Below are 17,193 nucleotides of genomic sequence, written 5' to 3'. Positions count from 1 at the left end.
ATTCACAAAAGACTTGTTCTGTATGTAAGTTTAAGGACATAATCTCATTAAAGTAAAATAAATAAAATAAAAAGTACTTTACACTCACATATCCTCTTTTGTCAAGCCAAGCAGAAGCCTACAAACTCGGTCACTCGGTTTATGGCATAAACTGAGTGCAGACAAGCTGAAAAGTTGTCTAGATTCTGGGTTTACATTCATGTGCAGGCCACTGTAAATGTTTCTTGAGCTGATGTCACTGCTTTTTCACTAAAATAGAATTTTGAAGGAGAAAGTTAGGAAAAACAGCTGTCACACACCAAAAAGATATGGGGATTGAATGTCTTGGTCAGCAAGGTCTTTTCTGTGTGGTGCTTGCATGTTAGCTTAATTGGCTATTCTCAGTGGACTGTGGATGTATGAGCATTGGCAACCTGTCCAGAGTGTACCCTGCCTCTCGCCCTGCATTTTCACCATCACTTGAATCTATTAGTCTTTTCAACGCAATGGACAGATGTCCAAAGTGATTCTTAAGGGCTTAGTATACCTATAGGATTATTTTTTCCAGTTGCTCAAGCTATATGAATCTACTCAAGCTGCAGTTGATCCATACCGTACAAGAAAACTAACAGAAGAGTCAGGGAGGTCAGTCAAATGCAGCTTGCACAGACCCACTAACCCAAGAAAATGTAAAAAATATAAGAAACGCTGTATGGTTATATATCAAATCTAATTATATGACTTTTGATAGATTTTTGTGTGCCTGTATGAAATATTTAAGCTCATGGTACATGGTGTTTCTGTATAACATGTGTAACTGTTGAAGTTTTACATAATCAGCATTGCCTACTGTATAATATTTTACACATTAATAAGGTAAGCGCATTTTGTCCGCAAAATTATGTTTGTTTGTTGGGTGGATTCTAGGAGACCACCAGATATCATGAATGCTAATTCTCCTCATTCAAAGAAAAACAGTTCTCCAGTTATAGAAATAAATCTGTTTGCTTTTTCACTAAGGACTCGATGATTAAGATAGAATCCACTCTAATATCTGCCCATTCACTGTAAGGAGTTGCCTAGCTGTAGCCATATTTAGCATAATTCCCCTACCAGCGGTGGGGGTTAGGGTGATGAGACAGTACAGTAGATAGCCTCGGGTTAAAATGTCGCATGTGTTATAAAAAGTAATGATATATGTTAATTAGTAGGCTGCTCAAGAAAGCACATAAGCATATTTCCCAAGCGGTTAGACTCTTTTTGAAATGTTTGCAATGCTAAGGAACATTAATTCATTAATCAGCGGTCGCTGAGTTAGCTTACATATTCAAATCGGTGAAGTGGAAAAAAGCGCTAAGTAGATGTTGAACAGCAAACATTACAGCAGTCTAGAGTATCAAACATGTATAAACGGTTATTTAAGAGTTCAAAACAGCATGCTAGTTGCCAGTGATAATATGTGTGCGTTTCAATTTCTATCAAACTGCTGTTAACTATCACCCTCCACTAAAAAAGTCTCCTGTCATTATTTGAACCCCCTCCCCCTCAACCACAAACACACACGCACGCACCCATACACACAAGGCAGTATGTAAGCATATACTGTAGTGTATTCCAGCAATGCTCATTGTTGCTCCGCAAGGCTGGGACTTATCCATACGCGGGCTAAGCCCCCTGAGAGCAACGTCATTCCCCTTGGCATATTAACCACTGTCCGCTGTGTGCGCTCAACACACCGCGACAGAGGACGTCAGGATCGCACCCAACCTCAACGCGAAATGCTTTGCGAACTAAACCTAACTCAAGCAATCCTCCCCGATTCCGCGCGTTTCGGAGATGAGCCATTTAGATGCTCAGTTATACAAGCGGGATAAATAACTCTACGGTAAAGTAGAAAGGTAATTTAAAGTGGAAAGAGTGTTTGCGTGTAGCGAATTTGGTAAAAGAAACCCCACAAACAGCCAACCTTTGCAACTTGGGGATTTACTGTGGAGGCACTTTTTACTGAAGATCGCGGGATATTCTTTGTCTAAATATGCCTATAAGAAGAGGTCACGTTGCACCACAGAACACATTCCTTGGAATAATAATTCGGAAATTCGAGGGACAGAGTAAGTATTTTGTTGATGTACAAATTCTGCTACCAGATAAAGAAATAGCACAAAGTAAACGTTATTGACAGAATAAGATATGTATATACATGTGTGTCTGTGTGTGTGTAACTTTATGTTGAGATATTTCTTAAAGAAAAGGATAAAACTGAAATGTTAGATTCTTGTTTTTTTATTATTATTATTATTGCTATTATTATTATTATATAGACTGTTTAGTAGTTGCCATGCACTTCACTTGATTGCTGACTGTCAGTATATGTGAGCCATGGTTTACACTGAGATCACATCAGATCATATATATTTGTTCACCTCTTTCATACAGACCGGAAATTTGTGATAGCTAACGCCAGGGTGGAGAACTGTGCAATCATCTACTGCAATGATGGCTTCTGTGAGATGACAGGCTTCTCAAGACCAGACATCATGCAGAAGCCATGCACGTGTGACTTCCTCCATGGTGACCTCACTGACAAAGAGGCCATCAACCAAGTGACACAGGCAGTGTTTGGGTCTGAGGAGCGCAAGGTGGAGATCACCTACTACCGCAAGGATGGTAAGTAACTGATCTGGTAAAACAGAAGGGGGCTGGCACAGCATGCCCATAAGCTGAGAGGTGTCTGGAGAGCACCTGGAGATCTCCTCATTTCATGTTGTGTCAGTCAGTTGGTCACTAACCAACCAGAGGTGTATGTCCACAGTACCTCAGACAGAGGAAAACAGCAAGGCTAGTCTAGTCTACAATTAGATCTTCCTGTAAGTTTATGCTGGTGTTATTTCATGTGTTCTGCAAAAAATAACTAGATGATGGTTATTAGAGATTTATGAAACGTGTTCTTACGAGAAACAAAAAATATCATATAATACAACAGGAATGTTGTTTTTTTTTAATCTTATTGGATTGTGTTTATTGTTTTTTTCAAATAAAAACAGTGTTTCTGTAATATTGTTAGTCTTACATCTCAAATAATGCACTACACAAAGCAGCTCTGCATGAGAAGAACATAAACTAGAGGTGAATTTGTAGGAAACAGGTCTTTGACATCAGCAGCTGTAAAGTTTATGTTTTGTCTTTTGAACCTTACCTTGCAGTAAATTCTTTGGCTACTTTACAAATTTCAAATATAGTAAAATACACCGATTGTGTGTTTGAATCTCTATGGTGCATTTATTGATGCGGTGGTTTGTACCAAAGGTTTTCAGTTGTTTCAGTAGACAGTGGATCAGTCCATTGACCTATAAAATTGCTGTACAGATTTGCTTGCAGTGAAAATGCTCTCCCTTAAGCGGTAGACTTTTGTCATTCATTTTTGGCCAGTCCTGTTATGAATGGTGTACTGAGAGACAGCAATCCTGAGTCAGAGAGATTTAATACGACGTTACCACTCAGTGGCATAAATCCGCAGATTGACCACCTCCTGCCATGCTCTCACATGAGGCTTTTTTTTATGGTCAGCGTGACATATCTGTACACAGTTAATCCCAAAGGTACTACTCTTGTGGAGCTGCACATTTTGATCATGCTTTATTGTTTTCATTTAGCACCCATGTTTGTGCCATGTGAGACCTCTTCTGGTGAGACATTGTTGCTTTGCACTAATATTCTTTAGCATTTGATCACTTTAAATCATGGGCAAACAGCAGTTTTATATATGTGGATTCTAAAATAGAAAAAAAGTGTTAATATTTTATTTAATCCTAAGGAGCCTAATTTTTAATCATGAGTTTAATTAGATTCTGTGCCATGGATACATGCTTAATCTTCCATCAGCAACCATCAGGCATGTTTTGGGTTTTTTTGCTAATCATGATCCAGCTGCTGCACTGTTAAATAGATTTTTGCAGAAACCTGCAAGACAATTTCACACCAAACTCTAGGGTCTGACTGGAAGTGCTTGGTGTATGGCAAACAGGATTTTAAAGAAACTTCATTTAGGTTCCCATCTTCCCACATTGCATGCATGTTCTGCACTCTGTTCTAAAAGTCGTGTGCATGGAATGCTTAAAGCATTGTGGATGAGAGTCTGAAAACCTTCCAACGTAATCGTTAGTCCCAGTCCTATCACAATCCTCCCTAGTGTGCATTACGAATCCAAAACATAACTCTTAATACTCCTCAGAGGAATTTATAGTTAGCATATGTGCTCATGAATAAAGATGTCAGGGCTGACAGTGCAGTGACTGGGAATGAGCAGCTTTCAGAGTAGATGCATTACACGGGTATGGAGGACACCATTCGCCTGCTTTAAGGGAATAAAAGATTCATGCCATCCTTGAGAGAAGTAGCCCTATTGATGCAAGACAGCTGACAAATTGAAGTTGATGGGCAGAAAGTGGTTGCATTTCATGTCTCCAAACTGCATTTGAAGTTATCAGTCCTAATGCAAATCAGTTAATCCTTTGTATTAAAGCCCGAGCACACACTGTACATCACAAATCATGAAATAAACCAGTCTTAGCATAGGCAGGTTACCAATGTTCTGTTTCTCCCCTTTTTCATGCATATTTTTCTCCAAGCATTGGTTGATTTTTGATGTGTGCCTAAAATGTCAGAGGTTGAAGGAACTGAAGTGAGGCAGGTGTAGTTTGTTTTCCCCTTCCACCAATAACTGCGGTAAGAAAGTAAGGTTTGGATTTGAGGAAGCTGTGCGACATCAGGAGCAACAAAGCTTTATTTCTCTTTTCACTTAAAAAGCAAAAGTTAAGCAGCTTATGTGAATGCTTAGAAATTAAAAGTAGGGGAACAATAGCAACCATGGGAGCACAGCAAAGGCCTTTTGCACCAGACCATTTGCTTCTAATTTTTGTGCTTCCCTCTATGTGAAGAAGCATGACGTGCTGTTAGAAGAGATACCACATGTGCTGTGTTACACCAGCTATGATACATAATCAATGAGATAAATGCTTTCCCCTGAAGGCTTTGTAGAGCTATCCTATTCCACAGGGTGTAATAATACTTTGTACCTGAATGAGTATTAACAAAAGGAAGCTGACACCATGGAGCAGAGAGAAGTTAAATGGATAATGGCGACATAACAGCAGCAGCTTAGCTAACCATGCTGAATGATGTGGGACATGTGGTACGCTTGGGTGCAGAGTTTCATAGGTGGCACTCCACCAAGGGGACTGCAGGGCCATGTACCCCTGCTGAGGGTTTAGTGGCAAGGGACTGAGGGGACAGGGAGTGCCTACAGTACATAAGGTGTGCTGCGAGACACTTGGATGACTACTCTCTAAAATAGCACATCCATTTTTCATCACGCGAGCCTTCTTTGGTGTCTCGTAGTATGAGGTGAAGCAGATAAGGTTTTCTGCATCTGGCTATATTCAGCCCGTGCAAGCAGATGATTTCAAGTCCGGTAAAATGTTTGTTAAAACATGCTGTAACACGAGCTCCTTTCAAACTCAACAAATCGAGATAAGCTTAATTAATAACTGGAAATTGATAGTGATAGTTACTGACATAACCCTAACAATATTTGCATTAGATAGCAGTAGTAAGTCATGGACTATTTTTAATGTCATGAGATTCTTGTAGTGGAGTGTGAAATCCAATGTTCCTCTCTATACCATCTGTATTTTTCTCCTAATTAGCTACCGTACGTTAACCTACATTATATACCCTTCAGTTCATTTAACCTGCCAGCATCTGTACCAAATTAAACATAATTAAAAGATCACAAAGCAAAATCTCACCAACTAATAAATATAAATTCAGTACGGCGTGTGCTGGAGCTGCTAGTTATCCCTGATGGCTCTGAAGACACTGATTGAAGATGAAATTAGGCCAGTCTATGTAGCTTACAGCACTCTCATTGAGGCGAGATATTGCAACAGGGTCTAAGGACTCTAAACAAAGGGCTAGCTTGCATGGCCTCTCTCTACATACACCAGTCCTGATGGGCTATGCCCCAGTAATGTTGTATATTGGCTTAAGCAGAATAGCCCTAAAAGAGGAACATGTCAGATTTCATTATACAAGACTCACTAGCAGTTGTGGGGCTGTGTTTAAAAGCTACAGTACAGTTATGTAGTACATGGTTGGAAGGATACAAACAGAAAAATCTGCATTCAACAATGTTACTCATGCTTCTTCCCAAAGCAGATCAACTTACATAGGAGAATATGAATCCTTAATAAACACTACTGTGTACAAATATGAACACAGCTATGTGCATTTATGCGTCTTTAAGACATCTTAAAGTTGCACCACAGCTTTTTTTTTTTTTTTGCTCATCATTCCAATTGTGTTGAAAGGATCACTTGATTAAGCAGCAATGTTTTAATAATTGATGATGGAAACAGAATCTACAGTAATGAAATTTCCATCATGTATAGGGAGCTAGTCTTAATACAGTGTCCAGTCTTTCAAGCAGGTGTAAATAGCGTCTCTTGGCTCACAGGGAAAACAGTTTATATAAAGATCTCAAAATGAATGCACATTCAGTAAAAAAAAAAAAAAAAGTTTGCTTGTCAAAGATGTTAAATATGTTGAGATGCTATGCCCATGTTTGGATAATGTGTTGTGCTGAGGTGAAAATTATAAAAGTCCAAAGGCATTAAAAGCTTAAAAAGACTGTGACTTAAAACAATTGCATGAAAATGGACTAAATATATATAGAAGTAACACCCTTATTATTCCATCAACACTAAAAGCCTTTACTGACGTACATTGTGTGATATAAAAATTATCCAAAAAAGTTACAATTATTCAAGTATTTCCACAGTTTTTGAGCAGCATGACACATTCGCAATTTTTAACACCTAGAGTACTCCAAGTTCTACAGACATTAACAATTTCCAGGGACGCAGATGGCACGCTTAAACATGTGGAGCTTTCTTGTTTATTCTTTCGATATTGAGCAAAATGTGTAATGTATTTTAGAGTTACAGTGGCATTCTAGTCATGTAATACTGATATCAGTAGATATGCTGTGGATGGCTGCATACCCTAGTTTCATTAACTGACTCAAATTGGCATTCTTTCCCACCTGTTTGGACTCAGTAATGTCAAAGTGGATGTTTTTATCAGTGTGTTTAGAACCTTTGCTGCAGGACAAGTTACAGTCATATGCATTCAATTCACTTTAATTATCATTTACACATACCTAGTGGAAAAAATTAAGTCATGAGACACTCTGCACACTGCCATGATAACATTTGGTGAGGCATGCATCAGGGCAGGGCTTAACCACGACTTTATTCAGGAGGTCTGCTGAGCATGAGGGTGCATCTACTCTTGGCTGCACAAACACACACAACACACACACACACATATTGGCTTTCCTTGTCCCAGTGCTATCCAGTTGCCATGGTTACCATGGGTCATTAAGGGTGCAAATCCTTACTTGTTTGCATCCTTCATAATTTCTAAAGCTTTGAGTGTTCCGAGGCACAAAATAATTGTGAAATGAATTAAATGTGAAACTGAAAGGGCCTTTCATAGTGCTGGTCATTTGGGCAAATTGAGTAATCAAGCAAGTTGGTCTTTGGTTAGAGAATGTACCACCAGTATTTTGAAGAAAGCTTCAGAAGCTCTCTGCAGAGAGAACAAAACCTGCAGCACAACCCTTTGGCAGCAGTCCATAAATCAGGACATAGAGATAGACAGAAGTAAAATCTATGAGAGGCTTCTTGGCTTTTGCAAAAAATTGCTTTTAAAGAACTGTGGACGTCTAAAAATTGAATTATTTAGTCAGAACTGCAAGCAGTTTGTCTGGTGAAAACTAGGGATTTCTCTCATCTGGCTAATACTATTCCCCCAGCAAAGCATGGTGGTGGCAGTATTCTTTAGAGGTGCAGGGTCAGGGACATGGAGCCTGGGTTGAGAGAAGAGTGAACACAACCAAAATTCAGAGCGGCTAGAACAAAAAAGGCCTTGGAGTTGAAATTGGGAGCGAGAATGAGGTGAGGATTCAGATTCAGGACCACAGTGAACAAAACATAAAAACACATTAACTCTGCAGTGGGTTTGAAAAGTCTCTGGCTGTCCTTGAGTGGACCTGTAAAAGCTCAGGCCTTAATTGCATAAAACATCAGTAAACAGACAAAAAGATGATATTTTATTGATTCTCCTAATAGAGTTTAACAAAATCCGTTTGAAAGAATTGATTTTTTTTTTTTCAGAAGGGCTATAGCTTTTACAAGGCAGTCACTTTATTATTTATTTATTAAAGCAAAAGTGTTTGCTCTGAACTATTTGCAGACATGTTCAGCTCAGGGGCTTCACGAATTTCATTTTGTGTTAAACCTCAGTTTTGTTTCTGACTTGTCGCATTTGTTTATGCAATGTATACTTTGTGTACTATATGCATTCTTCATTTGATTGATAAAAGTTGCAGCTGCTTGAAATAATCTCATTTTTAAGTGTCGCCTGACTGCATCTAAAGGCAAAAATGCTAATCCAAGACACGACAATAGAAAAGTATAAAAACATATACATCGGTAAGACTTGATGGGGCTCGCACAGCTTTGATACTCAGTACACCTTGTTTTTAATGTCACTGAGCTTCTTATTCTACTGTTATATATTAATACTGTTTTTTTTCTGTTATGTCCTTTCACTCTCTCCTAACTCTGTGATCCAAACATAAATGCTTGTAAATAGGTTAAATTAGAAATCTGAAAACCTTTCTTGATGAGTTTGAAAAATACCATAGCTTCATAAAAATTGTCTGGCAGTTTTATTCTAATGATACTTCAGCTGTGAAGTGATGTCTGCCAAGGCAATTTGTTACCCAGCAGGGGGTGGTGTCACATATAATGGGATCTTTTCATCTGAATTTCATTTTTATTCACATATTTTATGGCTTGCATTTACTGTAACATTTAAATAACAAGCACACACCCTCAGATAATAAGATTTGATTGAGGTCCGCTATTGTCTAAGTCCCCACTTAATTTACATGTTGGATATTCTAGAATATTAATTTGGTGATAAGCTAATAAACTGCTAAATTGATTTATGATTTAACAGTAACAGTTAGTTACGAATAAATTATAACTAATTTTAATTACAGTTAATTCATATTTGTGCCCCTGCAGTAATGTTTACTAAAATACCTTCAGTAGACTTAAACTGTGAATAACACTTTTGTTTTTTCTGGTAACAAATAACGCAACTGATCACATTGCACACTGCCATCGGGGTTTTTTTGGTCAGAGAAACAAGAACTCCCTGTTCTTCTGACTGAATACGCTTGTTGTTTAACAGGAAAAAGCACTGTGTCCTTTGTTTGGTTCCAAAACAATTAAAATGAAAATGTGAATAAGAGCGTATTATGAGATTAAACTTAGTAACACACTGTCCATGCTGATTCAACTCAAGAGTTAGAAGAAGCTTTGCTTTCATCCGTTTCGGTAAAGGTGACATTCAGCAGGAGACCAGATGAGAAGGGACCCCCATGGCTTAGCCTTTAAACATGACTATTGTTTCCCATCTGGTCAGGTAAAGCCCAGCCCAGAAATATTTTTTGCTGAATTTACAGTTTCATCCTGGCTGATCACGGAGCCTTCTCTGAAAAACAGACTACACCACTATTTCCATTATCAGCTATTAGTAGTAACTACTACTAATATAAATATTTAGTTATTCCTATTATTTAGGCTATATTTTACAGCATTTCATTTAAGCTTAGCATTAAAAAAATTTTTTGCTGCTTAGTTATGCAGTTACATCACTCTTCTGTTAATTAGCTACAATGTAAATATAAATTTGCCTAACAGAATGAACGCAATGTGTTTTTAACCATGCAAGCCATATGGTGTTTGTTTATTTATTTATTTATACTAGTGCATGCTAGTAGTTTTCCTTGTTCATGCTGTCGGCAAACTGATATGCTTATCACAATAAGAAAATTTTAAAAGAAAGAAAGAAAGGTAGTTAGTGTTCATATGCCAAAAATTGGTCATTTTTAGCCTCAGTCACACAGGCCTAGACACCAATGGGCAAACCCCTGGGAAGCTCGGGTGTATTCAGTGTTTGCAAGTGGTTGGTAGAGGGTATTATCTGTTGCTAGGTGAAATAAAGTAGGCGGCTACACCAAAAACATTCATTGTAATTGCTTTGTACATTAGCACATTAACAATTAGCAATTGTAGTCGTCTTGATGCTTTTTCTGCAAACATTGGCCAAGTATTTACCAAGGGAGTAGTCTTCCATGCAAATCGCTAACAGTGCCAATCTGCTATAGTGATCAAAGTAATCGCAAGGAAGTTTTCATTGCAGCACTGTATATCAATTTCACATAGTTACTGGCAGCATCTTCCGTTAACCCATTACGAGGTGGTTGCTCGACATGTATAATTCAGCTTTTGTGGATATAATTAGATATTGTTGTTGTAAAATAATGAAAGAAGGTATTGTCAGCGCACAAATGCTTAAAATGGGTCATTTTGGGCTGTTGGTGAGTGGTTGCTAGGCAATATGACGATGCCATAATGTTTGATATAGATAAAAATCCTTGGATGTATCCTTTATGCCAATTTTGTTTATTTGTTTATATAGGAAGAGTTTGCAGACAAAAAAAACACATAATCACACAGACAGACAGAGATTAAATTAACTGGGTGACCTGATGGCTAAATAGTTCAGGCACATAGCACATGGGTGAAAACTGACCGTTTCATTCCTCTTCTCTCTTTCCTCGGTCTTCTTTCCTGTTAATCTCTACTAGAGCTGTCAAATTAAATGAAAATTTAAAGTAAAATTTAAAGAAGTCTATTCACGGCTGAGCAATAGAGCAAGGATGGTATCCACATCTGTCCAAGTAAGGAAGAGAAATGAGGAAGTCTTGGCCACATTTTTTCATTCGTCCATGCTAATAAACCACTTAAGTCTTTGTCCCTTGTTCTTTGTCTAGGATATATCTTGAAATAACTACAACTAACAGTCTACAGTCTACCTTACATATTCTTTATCTTATACTCACCTGCTCTGTACCAGGGTGGATCTTTTTACTGGACAAACTGGTCTACATACTTGATCTGTGTATAATTAAAAGTGAGTCTTAACAAAAACTGTTTATTTTTATGTCCATAACACACATCAGAACTGTGATTACAGTTTTCCCACCTTTCTTCTTACTGATGAACTTTGTTGCACTGTTTTTGTATCCTGTAAGCTCACAATTTTTACACTTATTCTGTTTATCAGACAATCAGTTCTGAATAACTCTCATCCCCTTACTTTCCCTCTCTGAAAAAATGAACAGTGTTAAATCAAAGAGATCAAAGTCAATACCAAAGTGCTCCCTTTTACAGAAAGGACAATGCAGAATTAGGTGAAGGATTTCTGGGAAATGCAGGAAAAGTGCTTTTTATGAACAGGGGATTTAAATTGGGCAAGGACTCGAGGTTGCCCTGCTCTCTAAGCGCCACTTTCGACTTTATAACGTAACATGACCAGGAAGCCTTTACACGAGATGAGATTGCACACAGCACATCTTCTGCTCTTAGTAACACATCACATATGTAACTGTGTTTTGTTCCGTTTACTCCATTAATTCACTCAGTACCTGTGAAACACTGAATTCCACTATTCTCTAACACCAGCTGGTGCATTTTCAATGTTTTCCATTTAATTTAGATTACATTATCATCACTTCTGGGATTTCTGATGCTGAAATCTGTCCAAGAGAACTGTGGCATGTAGAGACAGACCAAGCTTGTTATATTTAGTCAGACAGCAAGTCTACTGCTAATGAATGCTGCTGGCGGGGTGTCTGTGAGCCCTGAGGAAATTGCAGCAAACACTGGTAATATGTGTCCTCTGTGAGTATGAGCACAACACAAACAGACAGACAAAATGACAGACAGATCTACACAGAGAGACAAAGGTGCAATTTTACTATGAAACAATTTGATTTTATAGCTCAGTTCAAAATGATAAATATATCTACACGTGTTAATTTTTTGGGTTTTTTTATTTAAAAAAAGGTTCAAATGGGGCTGGGTTTTTTTACTGTTTTTTATAATGTAATAATAACTGGAGTAGTTTCAGAGCAAACATTTTTCCTCATACGAGAAAAGGCCACTGATACTATATGTCCCCCAACTGTAAGTAGCTGTTGTGTTATTGCTTCAAGTCCAGTGGGTAGAGAGTTTTATTGGTGAGCACTTTTGCCCACAAGCAAGAGTAGATTTTGCTAACGCAGCTTTAACCAGTGCAGTTGAGAAATTGTGATCTCGCTGGATTTTCTGCTCCGCTCCCTCACACAACGGATATTTTTAGTGATTATTTCTATGTGCACACTGCAGTTTCTGTGTTGGCTGTAATCTGTCTTGCTTGTTTGATCTGTTACACTAAATCGTGCTGTCTCAGCCATCGTTTTGAAACGTAGTTATTTTATGTAAAATATTTCTCATTAAAATATGCATGCAATATATGCATAAGAACAACAACATACAGACATGAACCAATCTAACCTCTGGATGTTTTTATTTTATCTCATCTATTTCATCTATTCTGGCATACAGCCATTGACCTTTAATATTAACGTCTTCTCTGTTTTTCCAGAGGTGTCATAAGTCATTTTTACAGTTCTTTTAAATGGAAATAAATAATAGCCTTTACACTGGCCCATCTGATTGTGATACTACATGTTGGTAAACGTCTCTCACAAGGACTTTTAACTGGCACGTTGTATGTTCAACTCTCTGACACTGATTCTTTGTTTCTCTTTCAGGGTCTGACTTTCAGTGTAACACTCATATAATCCCAGTGAAGAATGAAGAGGGCGTGGTGATGATGTTTATCTTAAATTTTGAGTATGTTGTGGATGAGGGAAGTGACAACTCCACAGAGAAGATAAGCCCCACATCCCCTACAAAGTCTGATCAAAGTATGTTAAATACTACTGGAATAATTAGTGATATAGCATGACATACCTCCCTAATGACACCAGTATCTAACAAATACTGTGGAGCTGTTTAACTTTGCTGCCATACAAACATCTGTGACAAAATTTCTGCATACCCGAATGAGTAACTGGTGCACTGCAGGATAAACGTTTTAAAAAAAAAATCAAGAACTCCTGCATGTTTTCTCACTTTCTTATTTCAGTCCATCTGACCTTCATCAGGTATACGAGCAACATATGGACTAAACAAGCATGCACATGTGGGAAATTCCTTAGTCATTCCAACATCCAATCAGGGAACTGTATGATTAATCTGAAAAATGAACACCTTGTGTATGTGTGTCAGTAATGTTGAGTGTTTGAAGTGACATCCAGGTAAGTTCAAAACTGTTGAAGTTCAGAGTAAAACAACAGTAGGCTCTTAATACAAACTGTGTGCTTCATCAAAACATCATATTATCAGCCATAGTCCATTAAGAGTATACACAAATCACAAATATAAATTTTTTACATCATACTAAGTAAACATTTCCTATGAAAATGAACATTACTAGATACTACTTGTTATTACATTTATTCCATTCATTGACTTATGTTACCCGTTGGGTATTTTAATACATTCTGATTCCTATATGGCATATATGGTACATGAATGATACAATATTTTGATGTTTTGAAAGGTTTTCTTTTAGAGTCTGTTTTGTATTTTGAACTTGAGGAGTTTTGAATTCATTTGGATGTCACTTGAGGTTAGTATTGTCACACAGGTGATCCTGCTAATGCTTTTGGTTGACTACTGACAGACATACATGCAAGGTGTTAATCAGTCAGATTAATCTCATTAGTCCTCTCACTGCATGTGATGACGATTGAGATACTTCGTGTGTATGTGGCAATGCAGGGATTGTGCTCATATACTACAAGGTCAAAAGAGAAAAAGAGTTTAATAAATATAACAGCAGCAAGCAGATCAGTGTGTCTAAGTTCTATTTCTTTTTATGTCTTTGCTGTTATGATTTTTTGTAACACTAGAAATTCCGTCTTAATTTTTTTCTGTCTATCAGTCGGTGATGTGGAGAGGCAAATAATAAGGGACCCTTTTTTTATTTGGCTGACAGCAAAGTTTGATCAATAAAGTCCAGAAGGATAACTCAAAACAAAAATCCAAAAACCCGGCGTGGGGAGTAATCCAGGAAAACACTGAAGCAAGACAAAGAGCTACATTAGGGGGAGAAAACAGATGGTTTGACAAAGGACAAAGGAAAGAGAAGTCTGAATATACACAGGCTAAATGCTGAGAGGAGATGGGAGGCAGGTGGAGAATGAAGAAATTAAACTCATAATTGACAAGAATTATAAGTGAACTAAAAGAAGAATCTAGAAATTCAGCAAGCAAACAAAACAAGCTTCAACCAATCGAATATCTTTTAAAAAAATCAGAACCCAAACTCAGTTAACAAAAGAAGACTTGATTTTTTTTTTCATAAATATGCATGACTATTCATTTATGCATTGCATTTATCATGTAATAACACCATTCACAAAACAAAACCTTCCTCGCTTCTTTAAAGTATGTCAATACCAGAGCAGATGGCTAAAACTAAAATATCCCTCCACATTTGGTAGGCTCTAATTTAGTACTGTGTTCCTTTTCATGCACTGTGTAACTTCTAAACATATTGCTGGCTTTTATTGTTCTAAAAATGGTGCATTATTTAGTTTGCCAGTGTAATATAGTTTACACCAACAGCAATTAAATATACCATCTGCATGCAAGGAGGAAATGGTCGACTTACATAACGTAATCTTGTTAAAAATGTTTAAATATATCCATTTTACACCCTGGGGGAGAGCAGCATATAGCACACCTCTCTTTTTTTGGTGTATTTCTAGAGGTGTTAATGTCAGTGAAACCTTCCTGCTCTTCTCTGTTTGGAAGCACTCAGCATCTTTTCTCTTGACCTGAGTTAGGCTATTCGCTCAGGATGTATTCCTCCAGAGCACTGACATTCATCTTGTGCTGTGCTGTGCTGTGTGTATTTAAGTGTGCATGTGCACGTGTGTATGTCTCTTTTGTTTGTTGCCAGCATTGTTAGTCAGACTTGATTGCTTGTGACTGTGCTTCAGCAGAAGAAACCCGTGGGTAAATTAGACAGATAAACATATGATGTGACATAAGATTAGGAGAGTCAGAGACAATGACTCTTGACTTCATGCACACTTTCACTTTATATATGACCGTAGTATTATTTATTTTTTTCTTTGAGCAGCTCTTAAGTAATGGCAGTGCATTAAAGTGTAATTTTATTCTAGTTGCTTGGTTGAAATGAGTTTTAAAAACTGATGCTAATCCTTTTGAACTGAATCTGCTGGCTATTGGAATGTATTATGTGCAGATATTGCTAAAAGTATTATTTCTCTAAATGAATATGTATTTAATAAGATTTACGTCATAAGTATAGAAGATAGAAAAAAAAGAAATGGCCCTGGCACGCTCACTGATGAAATTAGTTTTAGGTTATCGGGCATTTAAAGCGCAGTGGCAGACACGTACCATTGGCTGAGAAATAATGTCACTGATTTCAAAATAGAAAGAGCCTAGGAGAAAATTTCCACCATGCCTATTCCTGTGATTTAATATAACAGTCTCTGAAAGGTGATTTTCGTTATACAGGGGTGTTAATTATCATCTGGTGCTGACAGCTGGTTATAGGCCAGCAGGTGTCAACTAGTACAGTACGGAGCTTGGCAGAGAGTAATCCCGCTCGCCTCAAGCTGCTATCTAAAAGGTATCCTCCACTAAATTCAACTGTTAAGGCCTAAAGCCAGAGATGGTACACTTATACTGGGTTATGCAAACCAGACTCTTGCTGCATAAAATGGAAATTGTGTTTTCAGTCAGCGACTTAACAAAAAATCGGTTATTATAGTACTCTATGAATACAGTAATTTTTACGACTTCTGATAATAGAGACTTTATGAGCTTTTTTCTGAAACTCTGAATCTATGAACTCTAAAACTCAATTCTAAATGTTCATGCTTGCTCATATCTGCACTCTGGGAATGAGTCTGATGTTGGCCTCTTGTAACTGCAGTGTTATTCTCTGGAATATTGTCCACAGCTCTCGAACATAGCGTAGAGTCCTGGAAAATCAAACATAAATCCAGGCTCAGCCAGATTTTTTTCAACCAACAACAGTCCAGTACTTTGCTAATATGACTGCCAATGTTGCTTTAATCCAAATGTCAATCTCATACTCTATGTCTAAAGGACACTGGACTTTTATTTGAGGGCATTAGTCTTTGATGTAGCCTTTTGCACGTTTACACTTGCATCCGAGGCATAATACTAGAAAGGCAAGGCAAGGTAATTCTAATTATAAAAGACCTTTAATCCACATAGATAGATTTAAGGTATCTTAAGAAATCATCATTTTGGTAATTACCTTTTAAATCTTATAGGCTATATTTTCAATTGCTTCAAATGAATACCACTTGCTTTAGTAGGTTACATTTTTTTATTTTTTCCTTTAAAAACAGTTTTAAATTGCTAGCTGTAATTTTCTCAAAAAAATTTGTTCTTTTTTATGGCCATCAAACCTTGACATGGTTAGCTGGAGCAGGTATGACAGATTCAGTGAGAGGAACGCAGCAAATGAGAGAAGGTGCAAATTTAAAGAAGAGAACCAACTAAAAAACATCTCTTGAAATGTTGTGCATGCTGCCAAATGAATACAGCTCAACTATACACATAGGCATGTCCTTGTAAGCCACACTATCATAGTGTCATAAATATGCTAAAATATTATTTTTAAAAAATCCTCTTACTATGATACACAATAATATCATACACTGTCTGTCTGAGAATTCCTCCTACATATTCAGAAGGTAAGCAATCTAACTTTGCACACAGGTACACATTAAGGCCCTAAAGTGCCTTATCTTATTATGATGTCAGCATTTATGCACTAATAAAAACCTATAAAAGAATTGTATCATTTTGATTTCACAACAACTAATTAATGAATACTGAATACACTTGATATGATACGATATGCTAGACTTACACAATTTGTAGATATCCTTTTTGATATCTACAAATTGTGATCTTTACAGTACTAATATTATATTTATGATTGTTTATGAAGTCAAGCTTACTGTATTTAGGGACTAAATGAAAAGTTTAATGTCAGATAAATAACTATACAGCATTTCAAGACATGCAAAAAAGTCCAACCTACAAA

At 37.2% G+C, this 17,193-nt stretch overlaps 1 protein-coding gene across 1 annotated transcript in view; it reads left to right on the top strand.

Moving 5' to 3' along the window:
- Positions 1-1,557: 1,557 nt before the first annotated feature.
- The window catches only part of kcnh7b (potassium channel, voltage gated eag related subfamily H, member 7b), a 44,789-nt gene continuing 29,153 nt past the window's right edge, over positions 1,558-17,193 (top strand). The window contains exons 1-3 of the mRNA XM_084954675.1: positions 1,558-2,090; positions 2,416-2,646; positions 12,776-12,931. Of these exons, the coding sequence (XP_084810801.1) occupies positions 2,015-2,090; positions 2,416-2,646; positions 12,776-12,931 (463 nt within the window). The 5' untranslated portion in view covers positions 1,558-2,014. The remainder of the gene's footprint in view (positions 2,091-2,415; positions 2,647-12,775; positions 12,932-17,193) is intronic.

The sequence above is a fragment of the Perissodus microlepis genome, chromosome 16, assembly GCF_051167445.1.
Source record: "Perissodus microlepis isolate ML-2025 ecotype Zambia chromosome 16, ASM5116744v1, whole genome shotgun sequence".
Classification (NCBI taxonomy): Eukaryota; Metazoa; Chordata; class Actinopteri; order Cichliformes; family Cichlidae; genus Perissodus; species Perissodus microlepis.
Note: the sequence above shows the minus strand (reverse complement) of the source record. Positions and strands in the feature narration are given on the sequence as shown.